Source organism: Gymnoscopelus microlampas (assembly GCF_963454915.1).
Source record: "Gymnoscopelus microlampas genome assembly, chromosome: 18".
Taxonomy (NCBI): Eukaryota; Metazoa; Chordata; class Actinopteri; order Myctophiformes; family Myctophidae; genus Gymnoscopelus; species Gymnoscopelus microlampas.
In genome coordinates this window covers 28,789,931-28,809,602 of record NC_139955.1, presented here as the reverse complement: position 1 = coordinate 28,809,602, position 19,672 = coordinate 28,789,931, and the positions used below count along the sequence as shown (strand labels likewise).

Below are 19,672 nucleotides of genomic sequence, written 5' to 3'. Positions count from 1 at the left end.
AACTCACCATCAAAGCTGCATGGGAGAGTATTACCACATTACAACCTGCTGTGGATGTAATGTGCAAGAAGGAGTGATAGGGTACGGTATGTATTAGCTTACCTATGTGTAAACAACAAATTGATTATGTCAATCTATGACTCCTGTAATTAATTGTTTTTTCCCCCTCCTATCGATAGATAGATTGTATATGATGAATGTATCGGAAATATTTGATTACTTCCTTGTGCAATATGTTTTTCCTTCAAAGCGTAAACACTTTGCCTTTACATGTATTTACACTTTATTGAGCATACAGAGCACACACTGATGTAAAAGAAGTAAGAACACCAATGCAGTTCCACCAACTATTTTACAAAAAGGTACATTTTCTTCATCACAAAGAGTTCTCTTTGATTGTACTAATACCTGAACTTCATAAAAGAATAGATATTACTGTCAAAATTAATATACTGTACACTACAGGTTAAAATCCTGTCATAAATATATCCTTTGTCTTTTGGGGTAAAAACAACAACAATGGCTCTGTAAACACTCCATTTTGAACACTGCATAGCGAGAAGAACTGTGTGTCATACAATAAATAATATTGTATGACACATGTAGTAGGTACACACAATTGTGTCTGAAATCTCAATGATTCACAACCTACTACAGGAGGAAGCATTGAAGCACCATCATTTCTGTCTTGATTGCTGGTTGACCGATGTCTCCCTCCATTTGCGTTCCCTTCGTTGGCTTCTGGTTGCGTAACAAAACCCAGGTGGACACCAGGCAGTCCTTACCTTCAGGACATGAGCTGAGTACCCCGCACCCCTTACCGCTCACTTAGATCACAGGAACACAGGAAGCCTGTTCGTCCCTTCCCCAAAATACCCTGGCAAACGCTTCACATGTCCTAGACCTAGACTCTCCCTCCTGGCACCCAACCTGGCACCCTCAGTCAGAACTGCAGACTCATTCCCCATTTTCCACGGCAGTCTGAAAACAAGCCTCTTCAGACTCCACTTCACACCCTATCACTCCTCTGTCCTTGTATCCCTTCTTGTCACTTAGTTTGATAGATGCTACTATGCATACTGCATATATGTTGGTTACTTCACATACGTTTTGTTATTTAGATTAAAAAAAATCTTGACCACAAATGCTAAGAATGTTATTTGATAACATGTTGTGTTAGACAGATAATAGGATTGAGCTTTACCTGGTATCCTAGTTTCTTTGAAGCACTAAATAATTGTTCTTCTTTGCACTCTACTTAATGTCACAGTTTTGCCTGTTAGCATTAGTGCTAGATCTGTGAATGTAACTCTTTATGGACAGGTTATCAAGGCAGTGTATTCAAGAGTCAAGACAGTCGTTCTTGCAGTACCACTAATCAATGTATCATTGAATCAGTCAATCCATCAATCATAGTCAGTCTGAAACCTGATTCATACTTTGTCACATGATGGCGCCACGCGCCGGTAATAGTAGACCTACAACCTCAGCTTGGAAACAGTGGCACTGGCGAAAAGACGGGAGGTTTTCTCATTAGGAGCGACAAGGAAGGACAATTTGGAGGATCAGCCCAGGTTAGAAGGTTTGGGGATAAAGCAAGAGAGGCGAGGTTGAGATGGTTTGGACATGTGCAAAGGAGGGATGAGGAGTACATTAGGATAAGGATGCTGAAGATAGAACTGCCAGTTAAGAGGAGAAGAGAAAGGCCAAGGAGGAGGTTGAGAGAGGACATGCAGGTGACGTGAGTCACAGAGGAAGACGCAGAAAACGAAAACAGATGGAAGGGAATTAGCCGAAAGAAGAAGAACCTCACAACGTGTTGTGAGATTGTAGGTCTGCTATTGTCGGCGCTTGACGCCGCATAAATTAGGCTTTACATGAATTCAAGGTAGACCTCTTTTTGTTGTTCCTCAATCTCCGTCCTTTTCTTCCTTTCCTCTCTTTCCTTTGCTTTCTCTCCTTCCTCTCTTTCCTCTCCTTCCTCTTCTTCCTCTCTCTCTGCTCCTGGCCTAGTCATAAACAGTTGTCCGGGATGCACTTCTTCTCCTCCTCCAGCGGGGGGCAGACCACTCCATGGTTGGCCGGGTGCATGAGGACATAGCGAGTCCGGTGTTGCACGCCAGAGTCTCCGCACTTGCCTTTGCACAAGCCCCAGGGGGACCACACTGACACCTCACAGTCCAGGGGGGTATCTGCAGGGAGAGGGAGGGGGCATGCTTAGTTTACACTGATAACTAATACATCATCTATACCAGTGGTTCTCAAACTTTTTGATTTCAAGGAACTCTTGAGAGAAATCTTTGAGGGTCCATTTGGAACCCCCTCAAAGAACCCTGAGAACCACTTTGAGAACCACTGATCTTCTGTTGGATATATTGCTATATCATTTGTATGATTTCCCACACATTTGAGTTTGAAATCAGTTTTGATATTCTCATCATGGATTTGTAATGACTGGAATATACAAGTTAATGAAAAGCACCGTATTTTAGGTTCTGTCCATATTCTAACACTTGAATATTCTGTGAAAATTGCAGATCTACAAGCTCACAACACATTGCAACATGAAACGTTGTGAGCTTGTAGGTCGAAGAGATTTGGTGTAGAGGGAAATACTAAAGTATCTGGCATACTAGGTTTAAGTCGTTATAGTATAACTGGTATAGGAACAATGGATAAATTGATTCATATGAGATTTCCATATGGATATATAGACTGTGTAGCTGTAATATAATAACACTCTTGCACCATAAATGCACCAGTTCGTATTCTCACGCAAGCCAAAGTAAATGTTATAATGAAAGGGAATCCCATTAGGCTAAGTGGTGACCTGCTTCACATGCAGAGCCATATGCATCCGTGTCTTGTTAAAATATCTTGGCAGCTGTTGTTATTGCCATATAACTCGCTGAAATGTGGAGCAGTCTTTTCTTCTCAACTTTTATTTATTAAGTGGTTTTCTGGGGTGTACGCTTTTCCAGCAGCACCACCCTGCTCCGCAGACATAATAGTTACACACACATGCAGCGGGAGATGCCCAGTAAAGTGCAGCCACAGTCTTCTAAATATTGCTTAGTGAGCAGGGTCTCTGCAGCAGTTGGGGAATACTGTAAGTGCCTTGCTCAACTTAACCACATTAAGACCTGGGGCAGATTTAAAAAATCGTCTTCTAAATCCTAACAGTTTTCTGAAAAACTTATGTTGCTACAGTAGGCTGACTTTTTCATGTCAAGGAAAAAACAACAAAATAATATGTATTTGGCTGCGGACCCCCATCTCAAAATATTTTGTTCCAGCCAGGGACCCCAAGAAGCAAAGATTTGAGTAAAAAATGTTCACTTTATAAGAATATATATATATATATGTATATATATATTATTACTATTTATTTATTTTTTCAAAGATTTGCGATTTTATTCCCCCTTAACCCTGGCTTGCCTATCTTGGGCAAATTTTAAAATGTATGTATTTGTTTTGCTGATCTACAAGCTCACAGTGTATCGTCATGCGACCCTGGCGTGTTATGAGCTTGTACTGTAGATCAGCTATTAACACTATATGGTATGTGATGTACAGTACATAGATTAGTATACTGTACGGCTTAAGTGGTCAACAGTAGTTGTTCTAAGAAGAGAGAGCATTACTTCTCCACTTCACAGTTTTCCCCAACTGATCCGTTGATTTAAACCAGTAACTCTGTGACTATTGAAACCTGAAATGTTTTACGCTTGGTTCTCATTGCTTTATTTCTCTGTCTTTCTCCCACCTGTCCCCTTTATCCATCCCTTCCTCCTCTAACCCTCGCTTATAGTCCTCGGTGCGTCAAGCCCATCAGCCCACCTTATTATGAGCCTGTAAAAAGCTGATATGTATCACAGACTGAATTTGTTGGAGAGGATCTGAAAAGCAGAGGGGTTGAAGGAGGGATGGACGGAAGGACGGATGGAGACATGGAACAGATGGAACACGTAAGTTGAGGCAAGGCTGAATTTGGCATATTCCTACGTCTTGTGATTCCATTATAAACAGGTCACTGGGAGGTAATGAGAGAGAGAGGAAGAGGGGGGATACAGGGATGGGAGAAAGGGAGAGAGTGGGCAGGGAGGGATGACTGGTAGGAGAATGGTTGAGAAGTAACAGATCACTTTTTGCGGAGAATGTATGTAATCTGATTACCACACAAAAAAAAACTTTTTGTGTTTTATGCCATTAATTACAAAATTGAGCATGCAATTATTTATTTGAAATAGTTCAAATCAAGTCATATTACATAGTACTGATGAGACAGAGATTGATGAGGAGAAGAAAGGATAAATGGAGGGAGGGGTAGATTGAAGTGAGGACGCAAGAAGTGCTGGCAGACGGACATTCAGGAAACCACAACAGTTTCTTGGCCCCTGTGTCTTGTTTGTTGACGCGTAGTCAGGGTTACACGGCCTTAATGTGATGCAGAGTTAAAACTTTACAGTTGTTCCATACAATAGATCTGATTATGGCATTGTTAGCTTTACTGCCTGGCTGACGTGCGTGAGCTTTTTCCAGACGTTTTCTACCACTCCAATTATCGGGTTAAGATGAGTGTGCTGTCAGTGCAGCATATGATGCTAGATTTTTATTTCTTCATTTATTTTCAAGCAAGGTTTGATTTTAAGTTTTCATACTGTATAACTCACAAACGAGATTGTGTAAACATCTTGGACCTGTATTTAGGCCAGGTGCTGGACATCAAGGCAAGAATCAAAAAAACAAAATTTTGCCGGATAAAGACCTATAAGGTCTTTATCCGGCGTTGCGCCATTATATAAACGTTGCGCCATTATATAAAATACTTTTTGGGAGCTTTAAACCAGTAGTGTGCGGCTGTTTTACCTTCTTCTCCAAGTTTTCATGTAACACTACAATGCATGGACTGAACAATGGACTCACAACTCCAATCCCCTTCCCACTCCCTCCTCCCATTACTTTTGATGTCATCATCAGTCATCATACAATGAATATTATCAATGTACTATTCACAGTTAGACAGGCAGGGAGGCAAACAGATCAGTGTTTCTTTTATGTTCTTTGTGCCTGGCATGTGTTTTTTTTTAACCGTTTAGTAATAAATAATAATAAAGTACCTGCATTCTTCTTCACACACTATTTTTATGACCCCTTTTTATCTCCTTTCTATTCTTCTCTCTTTGTGCCTCTCTGGTGTGTTCAGATTGCTCCTTTGAAGGAACAATCTTTGTTCTTTCAAGGCTTTTGCAGCGTGTTTTGTTGGAATAATTTACTTGCCTGCTCTCAAACTGTTTAAAGCTATTATAAATAACACGATAAATGAAATTTACCTTTTAATGTATTTTGTATTTATTAAAGGTGGGGTAAGAGATTTTTTTGTTTTGTTAAAATAAGTGTTAAAACTATATTCTGATAGTAATCATTGCTATATAGTATTTGTTCAGTAACAGGAGTCACCCTGTCTCTCCAGCTCTTTAGTATAGAAAATGCATTTTTACGTACAGTATCTTAGTATAATTGGTCCTCAATAATCATCATTATAAGATGGCACAATTTCCATCTACTTCTTGCTCTTTGTCTCATTGGTAGGCTATGGACAGTTCAGAAACCTGCCTACCAATTACATTATCGATAAGGATTCAAGAAACTACAGCTTTCCTCTTCCTGGTAAGATAGCACAGCGAAATAGAAGCCATTGTTCTCGCATCAATACAAATTACCAAAAAAAAGCCAAACCTGCCTTCCAATGATTTTACTGGTTGGCAGGTTTCAGACCTGTCAGCCCTCCTCTGACACGCACGCACGCACGCACGCACGCACGCACGCACGCACGCACGCACGCACGCACGCACGCACGCACGCACGCACGCACGCACGCACGCACGCACGCACGCACGCACGCACGCACGCACGCACGCACACACACACACACACACACACACACACACACACACACACACACACACACACACACACACACACACACACACACACACACACACACACACACACACACACACACACACACACACACAGTGTGTGAGTGAATAGACAGAAAAGGTGCCATCTTACAATGAGCGTTAGTGAGGACCAATTATATGAAGATAGGTGGAAAATGGGTGAAGTGGTCCTTCAAGAGCTTTTGTCCAACTTACTTATAAGCTTGTCTTCAATCTCGTTGTCCGATGGCAGTAGGTTGGACTGGGTGGGCTCTACAGGGAGGCTGATGATCTTATTGGTCTTCTTGGTCTTGGTCAGCGTCACTTTGGCGATGGGTGGGAGGTGTTTGAGGCGAGGGTAGAAGAAAGAGTTGGCAGGGTGGCTCGGGAAGGAAGACGTAATCTAAAGAGGGAAATGTGAAGAAGACAAGACATGACGGAATATAATAACTGGAGATCTACATCTCTGTTATGGAGTGTTTGAAAGAATGGCTGTCGTTGATAAGGAGGAACACACCACTGTGTTGGAGGAATAACAGGGTATTGATGGTACTGTATTGATAGTAATTAGTGGTGCAATAGTTAATCAAACTAATCGGTTTAATCGATTATAAAACATCTATTTTTTTATTTTATTTAATCAAATAATCAAATCTTTAATTTATATTTGTTTTAAATACTGAAAAATATCCTATCTACAAGCTTTGCTACATAGCTTTGGCTATTTTCAATATTATTGTGTGTAAAATAAGTCTGAAGGCGTTAATCAGACTAATCGATTTAGTTAATTATAAAAAATCTATTCGAGTTTTTCACCTCGATTTGTTAAAAAAAAGATATAATAATACTCTTTTCAATTATTCGTTTAATCAAAAAATCACAGATCAACTAGAAAAGATGAGGAGCAGACAACATGATACTTTTTCATGAATGTTCTTAGTACACCTTGTTGTCCTTTAGTCATTATCTTGTTTTAAGGCTGCAGTTTATGAAATAATGTCATCAATACTACTCACCTGTGTGACTTTGTCCTGGGGTATGGTCTCAAAGTTAGGAGACGAAAAGGTGAACCCACTGTCCGTTCCTGCATCGTAGGGGAAGAGATCCAGAGAAACGTTCTCTTTCCACTGGTCGCCCTCGCACAGGTTAACACCGTCCATGCCCACGAACCAGTCTGGACTGGGCACGATGCGCGCAATGAATGACAGCTGGAGAAAAGAGATCAGGGACAAAAAGAGAGCGAGAGGTGATTTCACTTGCTTCAATTTGAAAAATGCTGACCTCAATGAACTCTTTCAACTCTCTCCATATGTACATTCTTCTGGTTATCCATAATGCCAGAAAGAAGTATGACCTATATTTGCGCTCATCTTGCATATCTCTTTCCTCCAAACTCTGCTTCCATCACTTCTGTGTCCATCATCTCCTCCCACCTTGCTCCTTTGCTCCACTCCAACACTAACTCAGATGTATCCCACATCTTTCATGGCCCACCAGGATGCCCATCAGTAGGAAATACCAAGTATGAGTTTACTGCATAATTAGCCTAATGATGTAATTAGGCTAATTATGCATCTCATTTTATGCCATTTTGTACTACACCATTGGTTACCAAACTTTAACATTCCAAGGACCCCTAAATAGCCGTAGCCTCTCGCTGCGGCCCTTCTATTGTGAAATTGTTTTTGCATTTTTTGAAAATATCATTAAATAACAGATCTACAAGCTCACAACGTTTCGCAGCATGACACGTGAGCTTGTAGATCTGCCAAAAATAGGGAAACTGGTACAAATAATGCTATGAAAGGAAACATTTTATTTATAATAGCCTATTTCTTTTTAGTTTTTCATTTTCCCCTCTTTTCCTTTCTTTCCAATTGGCCCCCACTTTGAAAATCAGTGTGCTACACCCCATAACCTGCCAGCCACTAGAGACACTATGGAAATCCTTCTTGCCAGTTTAGCATTGTTATGTAATATGCTCCGCTGTACATTTTAGTTGGCTAAACCTTCAACTGGGAATAGAAGTAGACTAAGTTATTGCCAGGCTGAAACAACAGTGGGATACTAAGTAGCCTAGGTCCAGCACTTAGTCTGGGGATAACCTTGAGGTTTTCCAAGTTGTTCCGGCCGGAACCTAAATACGTAATTCATTTTAACTTTAAACTTCTGGTCGACAATATTATTACCTCTCATCCTGCAGCTGCATCACTATTGACCATTATTCACATGTAGGCCAATTTGCTCTTACCTCATACTCAGTGGGGGTTCCCACCCCCCGAATATGATGCAAGAGCAAAATGGCCCCCATGTGAATATAGTGTTTAGATAACACTTTTGGTCTCAGCTCACTGTTTGGAAAGAAGCCAAGCGTTAGAGCAGCTTACATATGAGTGCCTGGCAAAGACTTCGAACGCGGTGTTCATCTGTGCGGTCCCTCCCAAAGCAGCGGGAGCTGAGAAGACCCCGTATACACTCTGGATGCGCTCACCGGCCGCCTGGACTTCCTTCATCAGCGTCCAGGCCTCGCCTTTCTCTGTGAACTCCCTCACTCCGTTACTGGCAAAGTCATTACGCTGCCACATGTGGAAGTCAGAGCTGTGGGTCACCCCTGAGAGTGAAGAGATGGGGGGGGGGGGGGGGTAGAGAGATAGAGAGAAAGTAGAGAATTTGACAATGTGAGGGAAAAGACTTGAAAACGTTTAAAAGAGGGAGGAATAGCCAGAGAACGTTTAAAAGAGGGAGGGATAGCCAGCATTATAAGTACATAAATATGGTGTGGATTAGTTTTAGCTGAACACATTGGTACATCCTGTGCATGAATTTAATGCTGAGTATAAATTCACCCATTAGACCCCCGTCTTTACAAAATCAGTGTTAAAGTATTTTCAGGATTTCACTGTGAAGGCTATTCTTCAAGTCGGTGAACAGTGTGCACAACGAAGGCTGAAGAAATAGCTGCACATTACTTTCAGGGTAACTGAACCAACCAGAACACTGTCTGGCCACTCACCGATCAGATTTGACCACTGCGCAGGGGGGCGGTAGACCGGGTACTGCTTAGGGAAGGCAGCTTGGCTCCACTTGCCGGTAAAGCTGAGGCTGTAGTGGGCGGTGTCGGAGGCGGTGCAGACGGGCGTGTCAGTGGGTACGGGCATGGCCTGAACGCCGTACCCCAAGAAGATCAAGGTCAGCACCGAGGTCACGCTGGAGAGACTCTGGAACGCTCCAGAGACCAAACACAGGGGCTTTGTGGTGTCCATGGTAGTGTCCAAGGTCTAGGTTAAGTGGGATAAAAAGGGAGAGAGCAGTCAGTGGGGCCATTTTAGAATGTATGCCATGATGTAATGTGCAAATCACTGGGACTTTATTGATGCTTCCATCAAACTCAGATGTAGCTGAGAGTTTCCTATGCAATGTTGCTGCAATTTACCTAGTCTACTGTGTGGCACCTTTACTCCCGCTCAGAAGGAGTATTTAGAGACAACTTTAAACCACTGTTTGGAAAGTCCTACCTGCTCAGTTCTGTTTGAGTGATGAGATCTGATGTTTTTCTATGATTTATGTACAGTGTGCCTCAAAATGCAACGCACACTAATACCCTTTTGTTCTCCTTGTATGAGAGTGGGTGTATGAGAGTTGCATCTGCCCCTTATTGCTTTATGCTTAATTGAACCTAAGCCCCTTGGCTGCCCGACCCCCGCTCATATATGATGACAGGAGGAGAGCGAGTGTTGAGGGAACAGATGAGAAAGGGCAGACGTCTGGCAGCAGCATCAGTCACAGGTTTTAACAAGCATGCCCTGTTAGTCACAGCCAAAGAATTTCACACCACCTCATTTTCTACAACTCAGCTGTGAGCTATAAAGCCTGTCTTGGAGAGGATGATTGGTCGCAAGGGTTTTACATGAATTCAATTCAGCTGTCACAATGTTCTGTGGTTGCCAGGTTGTCTATGCAGTCAGCCATCTTAGCTGACACATCATGGGCCTTACATTACTGACTATGTGGCAATTTGTACATTACTGACTACTCAGCAATTCTGATAAATGTATCTTATGCCATGTCTTACTTTGCCTTACCATACAACATTTTCCTTGAAATATACATGTTTTTGGCATGAAATTACACAATGTTGTTGCAGAAATAATTTGACTGCTACATGCATGCCTTGCAGTGCCCTGCAACACAGATGATGATGTTGTCATTCATCCATTCCTTCATTCATTCATGATGTAAATTGGAAAACAAGTATCATGCCTATACTGTTATAGAGAGATGGGAGGCGATACAATGGAGAGACTACTCACTGGTTCTGCCCAGGGTTCCAGATGAGAGATGGATTGCAGAGGGTTGAGGAGGAGTGGAGAGGTGGACTGCTGAAGTGGAGAGGAGGAGAGCAGGGCTTGTGGCTGTCTGGAAGAGGGACTGCGATCTCTTAAGTCCACTTTCAGCTCTTTTATACCTTCTAGGAGGTGTCACCCGCTTTCTCCCCTCTACCTCACTACCCCTCCTTCCCTACCCGCTTCCCTACTTCCCCCTTCACCCACCCCCTCCTCTCTGGCTGTCGTCTCATTCACCCAACCCAGTCCACCCCCTCTCACTTCACTTCACTGCCTTGCCTGTCTTTTCCTTTCTCATTCTCTCTCTCTTTTTGCCTCTTTTTACATCTCTCTCTTATCTCTCTGACTTGATCTTTTTTTCTTGTCAGTCTTTGCCCCCTTGCTGGTCTCCTCTCCCTGTCTCTCCCTCTCCATTTGAAAAGCTATTGGAGTGGCTGATCTGTTCAGCAGGTCTGGAGACACAGCCAGGGGTCATGTGTAGCTCAGTGGGTCGAGCGTCAGATCACAGTATGCAGGGTCTCCGTCTGCCACCTACTTACCACACAATTATGACACATGTAGTGCTTTAATAGAACTGTCTAGAAGTCTCTTGTGCCAAGTTGGCTGGTGGGTAAACTACTCGGTATGATATTGTTAATTGATGTTCCTGCCTCTTAGGGAAATAACATTGCTGGAATTCTCGACGTGATGCCCACTGCACTGGGGCCAACCGGTATCCTTTCAAAATCCCACCTCTGCGCAGAAGTCACATGTTGACCTCTGGCCAAGACGCGTCACAGTTTGCAAAGACGAGAAACAGAGGATACTGTGTTTGTCACATGATGTTTTATGGGGTGTTAAGCGTTGGGGCCACACCTACTGTACAGTAGGCGTTGGACTGCAGAATAAGCAGCTACAGTAGTTTCTCCTGGATGCTGTGTGGGCTGCCTCTCAGTTTACCTGCCAAGGCATTAGAGTGGATGCTTGATAATTAGCTTGCAGACATGATGGCAATGCCAAGTGGTTGGAGATGGCAGACAACCCGCCTGTAGACTCCTGTGTGACGCACACAACTGCCATCTGACCCACTTACCTTGCAGGGCCCAGCTCTAGAGGAAGCAATACACACACACATGCACACATGCACACACACATGCGCACACAATCTGCTGAATCAGCTTTTAAAGTCCTGCCCACATCTAATGATTTCCATATGCTCACGTTTTTCTCATAACACACATCACTCCCACCTACTGTACAACACACACACACACACACACACACACACACACACACACACACACACACACACACACACACACACACACACACACACACACACACACACACACACAGACACCTGACCCTTCGTGGTTGTGATTTTATTATCTGATTTCCAGAACCCAGTAATGTTTTCAACTTGGACTGTCAAAAACTGTAGTTCTTGTGTTTTATGTGTTTAATCCCCCTGAAAAATCAATGCGGTATGACTTTTCAGTGTGAAACTTTGTAATTGTTGCACACCATAATTGATTGCAAACGGTAATCAACTTGTAATTTCATTGTGACATACCAGGATGTGTGGAACTGTGTTATGTCGAGGAATTCTACCACGATTCTTCCTGAGCTCATGGCACATCCATATGCAGTACAAGACAATGCATAATTATGACTAGCATTGTTTTCACTTTTTCTATCCATATTGGCTTTGTGCCATTTGCCTATTCATATACTTGCTAAAAGTAATATTGCCCATGTACTGTCCAGGACCCGGGTCATACCAAACTATAAAAATGGGACCCAATGGCTCCCTGCTTGGCACTCAGCATCAAAGGGTTGGATTGGGGGAAGTCCCTGTGAGATACTAGCGTCATGTCCAGGGGGTGTACTTGTACATCAAGCTGCCTCACACTAAGAAAACAGGAGATAGGCTCCTGCCCTATGGGCTTCATGGCTCGGCAATGCTTACTTACTTACTTACTTTACTTTCCAGCACCACACAATAACACTTGTTTACAGTGATTGTAATTCCAGAAATCCCATTTAATTTCATTATTGGCAGCATGCATTGTATTTCCTGATCCTTTGAGTCCAGATCACCTGCAGGGAGCTTGATTTACAGACTATGGTTTGTCTGGGCTGACACTTTCATTTGGAACTTTCTTTGGCTGCAAACATACACTGCTCAAAATAATTAAGGGAACTCTTTGATCCCTTAATTCTTTTGAGCAGTTTTTGTTAGCAGTATGTACACAGTTCATGAAAACTCAAAATAATTAAGGGATCAAACTGTTCCCTACATTTCTTTGAGCAGTATAGATTATTCACTTAGCAATTACTCTATTAATTACTTTTTTTTAACGAAGCGAATAATTGATTAAGCACTTAAAGGACAACTTTGTTTTTTTACAACCAAGGTTTATATTTTAGCTTGTAATTAAAGTAAATAAATGATGAGTGTAATTTTTTTTTCATTTACTGCTTTCTATAGTTTTAGCATTTTTTGCGATATTTTTTACAGTGGGCGGGGGCATTCTGTCCGGTGGCTAAATATGCCTTTTTTAAACAATAAAAAAGGTCCGGCTGTCTGAGATGGCCAGATGTGAGTTATTGGGGGCTAGAAGAGCTACTGTAAATAATAATAAAGAAAACGCCGGGTTAATGTGTTAAAAAAATACATATTTAGCCACCGGACAGAATGCCCCCGCCCACTGTGAAAACACTGTAAAAAAGATTGTGAAAATTGCTAAAACTATAGAAAGCAGTACATTTAAAATTTTTAACACTCATCTTTTATTTACTTTAATTACAATCTAAAACATAAACATTGGTTGTAAAAAACCAAAGTTGTCCTTTAAGCATTATCTTATTCTTTGCCATACAACGGTGTCGTGCAAAAGTAGCTAAAAACATGGCTATTTTCACTACTTTTAAGACTAAGATTTTTGCTTTTTTTTTTTACTTTTAAGGACATACCCAAAATAAGGATTGATTATTAATCAATTATTGTATTAACTTATCGATTATTGATATATTATCGATATACTATCGATTAGTTTGATTAACTATTGCACCCCTACTTTCCATACATTGTATCAGCTCGCCTAGCCTCTACTCTGTTTTATTTGGTTTTCCACTGCACTGATTTCTCTTAATTAGAGCTCATCATCCAGCAAACATAGACACACACAATGCAGTCTTATCTCATAGATTTCTAACACACCACTAATTACACACACACGGGACATCCTCGCAAAGAGAAGATACAAAGTACAAATATGAAACAATAAATGGTGGCCTCAACAACAGTATTCACCACTCGCAAGCTTCCATGGAGTCCGTCCATGGATGTGCGTCTATCTTTGTTTGAGTCCCTTGTGAGGAATCTGTGACCAGCAGCATTTACACATCACCATTAGTGATAATGGTGATAATGGTGGTAATGGAGATATAGTCTCAGTTCCGCTCAGCCCACATTGAACTCAGACCCTGCGTGTACCAGGTACTAATGGAAAGACACAAAATTAGGGTAGAGCTGTGGCGTGCTGAGCCGGGACTATGCACTGGAAGGAAACATAAACAGGGCTGGGAACCAGCCCTGTTATTGTTTTGAAGGAAGTAGTAAATAGTTACAGTAGGGAGGAGGGCTTGAGATAATATAGGTCAGGACAACCCAAGAAGTCCTGTGGTCGTAGAGTGAGGCTAATCATCAGGTGGAGTGGTGGTTGGTCTTAATTAGTATCAGTAAGTGTTTGATCTACTGTGATATTAGCCACGTTCAACAACCTGGCCTCCCTATTCTGCACATTTTATTACAGGCAAAGATTTTCAAAACGTAAAAAGAAATTACATTTCTTTTTTACAAGCTCACATCACGTCACCATTTATGCGTTGTGAGCTCGTAGTTTGGTCATTATCGCCATGTGACTCCACCACACGATGAAAGTATAAAATAGGGCTCAAGTGGTGTGAGGAATTCAATGTTTTCCCTCAAGGCTGCAGGACTAGTAGGAGATCATTGGTGCAATGATGCAGCCAAGATCAAATCAGTTTGTATTTGTTGTGGTATTTGGGTCAAACTGTTGGAGCCTTGTTGATTTCAGTTGTCAATTATTTGTACGAGCTCTTGTTTTATTGGATCTTGTTTATTTGATACACTTATTTGTTTTAGCTCTTGCTCATTTGATTTTCCTATTTGTCTCAACTGTTTAAGAAAGTAGGTAGCTGATATATTGCACTTTTACCTTAGCGCTAGGTATACTCTTAGTTGCTTTTTTTAGAAGAGAATGCACTTAAGACTTCTGGTGATTAGTAGTTTCCTTGCCTACCTATGTTGAATGCACTTATTGTAAGTCGCTTTGGATAAAAGCGTCTGCTAAATGACTGTAATGACTGTAATAATGATGCCATGCTGACATATTGAGGTTAGACAACACGCTCCATATTTGGGAACTCCTTATATGGTTATGACTGAGTCATAGTAATATGAGAAAAAAAAATCAAATATTCTGTCGATTTGTTGATATAAGAAATAAAGTATAAAAAAAGAGACTTCTCGATTAATCGATTAACCAACGTGAGCAAGATTAAGTCAAAATTTTGTTTTTAATGTATTTTCGGTTAATTGACCAGCCCTAACCACAGTATCTCTGGATAAATGTCTCTAGCCCAGCCAGGAAGCTCCAGGTCCCGGAGGGGACTGGGGACCAGGGGCTGCCATATGGTGTAACTGTAAAGGACCCGACAGCATGTAAACAAAATTTGTTGATGTAGCGTTAAAAGTCCAACGTTGCCACGGTTGAGGGATTTGAGGTCAAGGTTGATACCCAGATGTATGTTGTAATACAGGCAGACAGGGCAGCGTCACCCACATACAGTACATGTTCACACCTTTGCGTTGTGCAGGGTCACACTGACAAACAGACATGCAGAAAAGGTGATATACTGTATATTGTCGCTGTCAGGCAGAAACCTATTTCAACAATGCATGTGTTCGTAAAATGAATGCCTTACTTTGTTGTTGAAGAGTGACGTGAGTAAATAGCTGAACTACAAGCTCGCAACGCGTCGCACCGTGACACGTTGTGAGCTTTTAGATCTGCTATTTAGATATTTCAGAACTTTTTTTAACTGTGTTTTTTATAAAAGTATTAACAAGAGCTTGTGACCATATTAACTACATTGGATCCACTGGAACTCAGGTTCTTTTTCCTATTCCCTGAAAACTAACAGTTTTGGACACACAAGGTTTCTACCAGACAGCGACGATATGATAACATGTACGTACGCACACGATATACACAAGCATACCTACAGACAAGAAAATAACACAGATATTCAGTTTAACACAAAACCTGACATTTACGCAAACATACTTTCAGACACACTTCTCTCTGACACCTGGTCAAGACATTCACCTCCCTTCACACTGCGGCTGCACCTAGCCTCTGCCCAATGGCTCCCCGAGGCTTTGTTAAGCCAATAATCACCAATGATTTCCGAGGACGATTTCCTCTACTGTGTGGGAGCAATCTGCGTCTGTGTGAGTCTGTGCGTGCATGCGCACACGAGTGTGGTTGCGTGCGTGTGTGTGTGCGTGCATGTCTGTGTGTTCGTCCTTGAACACGTTATGCACATTTCAAAGTGCAGGTGTGTCTTTTGGGGAGGTGTTTGTGTAAATCTTTTGCTACTGTGTATGAGTGTGCTATTGTGTGTTCAGAGTACAGGTGTGTGTGTGTGTGTGTGTGTGTGTGTGTGTGTGTGTGTGTGTGTGTGTGTGTGTGTGTGTGTGTGTGTGTGTGTGTGTGTGTGTGTGTGTGTGTGTGTGTGTGTGTGTGTGTGTGTGTGTGTGTGTGTGTGTGTGTGTGTGGCGCGTGTGTATATATAAGTGTGCATTTGTGAAGTTTGTATGTAAATTCAAAGTGTTCATGCGTATCCGGGTGTGTAGGAGGTGTTCTGTGCATTTGGACTTTTTCATTCTTTAAGTCTGTGTGTAGGTGTTGTGTGTATGAGTTTGTGTATACTGCGTAGGTGTCCTATGTGTGTGTGTGTGTGTGTGTGTGTGTGTGTGTGTGTGTGTGTGTGTCCTGTAGAGCTAATGGAAGCTGCAGCTTAGAGCAGAAAGAGGAGACGGCAGGCAGGTGGGCTTCAGTCCATTGTGGTGATATTGGATATCCACACTGCACTCCTCTGGACTGTGTTTTACTGTAGTGTCCAACTCCAACTGGCATCAATCCAGTTTTGGACCAAATGTATTTATTATAGTTGGTTACGGGGTAAAATTGTATATACTATATGTGTGTATGTATGTATGTAAATATATATAGTTTTTTCCTGTTTTTAAAAATAATTTCTTCACTGTTATTGATGGTACGTGACAATACTTCGCATTTTCTTACTATTGGCTGCTTTTTGGAATTTAAGGTTATTCTACTGCTGCACAATAGTACATAAATGTATCCATGCAAAGCGCTGCATTATCAGCTTGAGGTTATTGCTCCCTCCCCCTGTCTCTCTCTCTCTCTCTCTCTCTCTCTCTCTCTCTCTCTCTCTCTCTCTCGTCTACTGTATGTGTGTAGTCTGTGAACGTATATACCTTTACATAGAACATTCAAATATTAATTTAGAAAATAATATAGATAAATCTACAGTAGAAGGGAGAAAAGCATGTTATGATGTTGACTTAGTGTGTATCGTCTGAACCGACCGATCATGAAATACTGCTTAAAGCTTTTCATCCATGACCAGGAAGATTAAAAAAAAACATATGAGTTCAGAGGCCTGGGTCTTAACTGCTACAGTACATCGTCACTGAGCAAAACGTCTAACTTCCATAGTGCTCACTCTCAAACAAATGATGTGGAATTCAGATGCTATAATGTCTATCAGATGTCCGGTGGGCCTGAAGCCAACGTGTTGACATTTTATACTGTATGCCCCTGTTAGACTCTTATGTTTCTCACTGGTGTTTGATTGTAACTTGCTACGTTGTGAATGTTTGCACCATCAATCATTGGAACCCCACTGCAAGAGAACAAGTCTATACTGGGTATAGCTCACAATGGTTGTATTAATCCAGGTATTGTATGTACAGCATTGCACATTGATAGTGCATACAGTAAGAGACCTGGCTGGGCGGCCTGTCCTCCTTAGTCACTTCTGTAACTGTCACAGGCTTGTTTCCCATAACAGTAATAGTGGTTAATTAGACTAATTAATTTAGTCGATTATAAAAAATAATCTATTCAAATTATTTTGTGTTGATTAGTTGCATAGTTGCAGCCCTAAACAGGAGCACAAATCTCTGCCAGGAGGCATACCATAATGATAATAGCATTGTGTGCAGTAGGTTGTCTACGTACAAACATGAAAGTAGCATGGTATGTGATTACCATCTCCACTGTCTGCCGCTGTACATTGTCTTGTACATTGACATTTTGTCTACCATCTCATCTTTCTTTCAGATTTCTGTCATTCAAATATCTCTGTAATCCACAAAGTCTGATTGTTGTGTCGGGTGTACCTTCAATGTTGGTATAACTGAGAGATTCACTGAAAAATATATATGATTTTTACATGCATAGATTATCAGTTAATGCAACTTTGACAAGTTGGCATTTCAGTGTCGCCCCTTTATGGAGGGCCGAATAATCTGCCGTAATTGGCTTGTGGCAGTGAATTTAATACCTGTGATTTGGCTTGTAGCTCTGAGAATATTGACGGGACGCAACGGTTGCCGCGACATGGCGTGCGACGGGCCGCGATATAACCCCACGTTTGCAACTACTATCGCCTGCGCACTTCACCGGGTATGGACTAGTAGTATAAATCAATGACTGAATTATTGCACTTGTACTGAGTACACATTAAGTGCAGGGTCTTAGGGGCATAAGAAAATGGTCTCTATAGGCTGGAAGGTAGTTATACTGTAATTGCACCTAAAAAAAAAGCATGCATTCATATTTTCTTTATAATAACCTTCAATTTGTAGTTCTTTTAAACCAATTTGTATGGACCCTGTGTCGACCCTGTTTACCTCACTCATCATGACATTATTTATGGTGTTTTCCTCTGTTCTTCCTCTTAATATGTCCGTTTTGAATGGGCCAACTGTCTGTCCGTTGCTTTGTAGTGTTTTGGAAATTTGGGTAGTTATGGCAACTTGTGCAAACATACAGTTCGTCTGTGTCCTTGAAAATTTATCGTATCTCGTTTATTTACATTCTTATTTCCCATTTCCTGTAACTGCTTGGTCTGTCTTTCAATCTCTGCTGCCATACTCCTTGTCGTAATCTCTTTTATACTTTTTAGGCGGATAATGAACACGCTGTCCATGTCTTGCTCATGTTTTTAACGTTTAGTGTTAATAATTAACTGTTCGTAGTTTCTTTATTTGTATTTTGTATCTTTTGCATATTTCTGTTATTGTTTTTTTGTGCTTGTTGTTTTTATACAGCTTAGGCCTCGTCTTTACTACTGTAGGTTGCACTTGTGAAAGAGGTCTCGATCCTCAACGTGATTTTCCTGGTAAAATAAAGGTTACATACATACATAGTACATACATGCATACATGCAGTCTTGTTCTAACCCAATAGACCGATACCACTCTCTCATTATAACACAATAGACAGATAGTCAGATACCACTCTCTCCTGCCCCCTATTCTGTCTTCTTATAACCCATTAGACAGATACCAATCTCTCCTGCCCCTTATTATAACCCAATAGACAGATACCACTCTCTCCTGCCCCCTATTCTGTCTTGCCCCAGCTCTCTGTCCTCTATCTCCCTGTCTTTTCTTTCTCTTTCCTTTTTTCTCTTCTCTTCTATCCCTGACCCACTAAGTTGAGATCCCTCTGTTTTTCCCATCATGCTCTCCTCTCGCCCTGCGGTGAACCCCCGGCCGGAGGTATAAAGGACATGATTTACAGGGCCTCTCCACAACCAAATAGAGAAAAAAAATGAAATGAGAGATCCATTTCCAGTGTGGTAGTCTTGTCATTTCATTGTGAGTTCTGCCCCCCTAAAACCTTTTTGACTTGATATATGACTCTCTGGCACCCGCACGCCGTGGTCTCGTTTTGTCGAGGTGCAAAAGTTCCAAAATCCATTTCCACTGGAATTGAAAACAGTGATAAAATGGACATGGCCTGTCTGCAGGTGGGTTTTGTTGACAGGCCTCTTGATGGAATGACTTGGAGAAAACATGGAGTTTGCGTAGGTTGAGAGATAGTCTGAAAGAGAGTGTAAAAGTGTAAAAGAAAAGAATGGTCTTAACAGGTGTCCATTAAGCCTGATTTGTGTTTAATGGACAGCTGTCCATGACACTTCAACACAGTTGAAAATACGTTTTTTGCTTAGTTTTTTTCTCCCCCCTTTTTTTCATGTGACATCATTTATAAGAATTGC

At 41.5% G+C, this 19,672-nt stretch overlaps 1 protein-coding gene across 1 annotated transcript; it reads right to left on the bottom strand.

Moving 5' to 3' along the window:
* Positions 1-1,132: 1,132 nt before the first annotated feature.
* spon2b (spondin 2b, extracellular matrix protein) lies at positions 1,133-10,362 on the bottom strand. The gene is made up of 6 exons (XM_084085728.1): positions 10,253-10,362; positions 8,956-9,220; positions 8,330-8,553; positions 6,959-7,150; positions 6,159-6,345; positions 1,133-2,192 (listed from the first exon to the last, which is right to left on the bottom strand). Exons 2-6 carry the CDS (start codon positions 9,203-9,205, stop codon positions 2,014-2,016), a joined length of 1,032 nt encoding a protein of 343 aa, XP_083941854.1. The 5' UTR covers positions 9,206-9,220; positions 10,253-10,362; the 3' UTR covers positions 1,133-2,013.
* Positions 10,363-19,672: the final 9,310 nt, after the last annotated feature.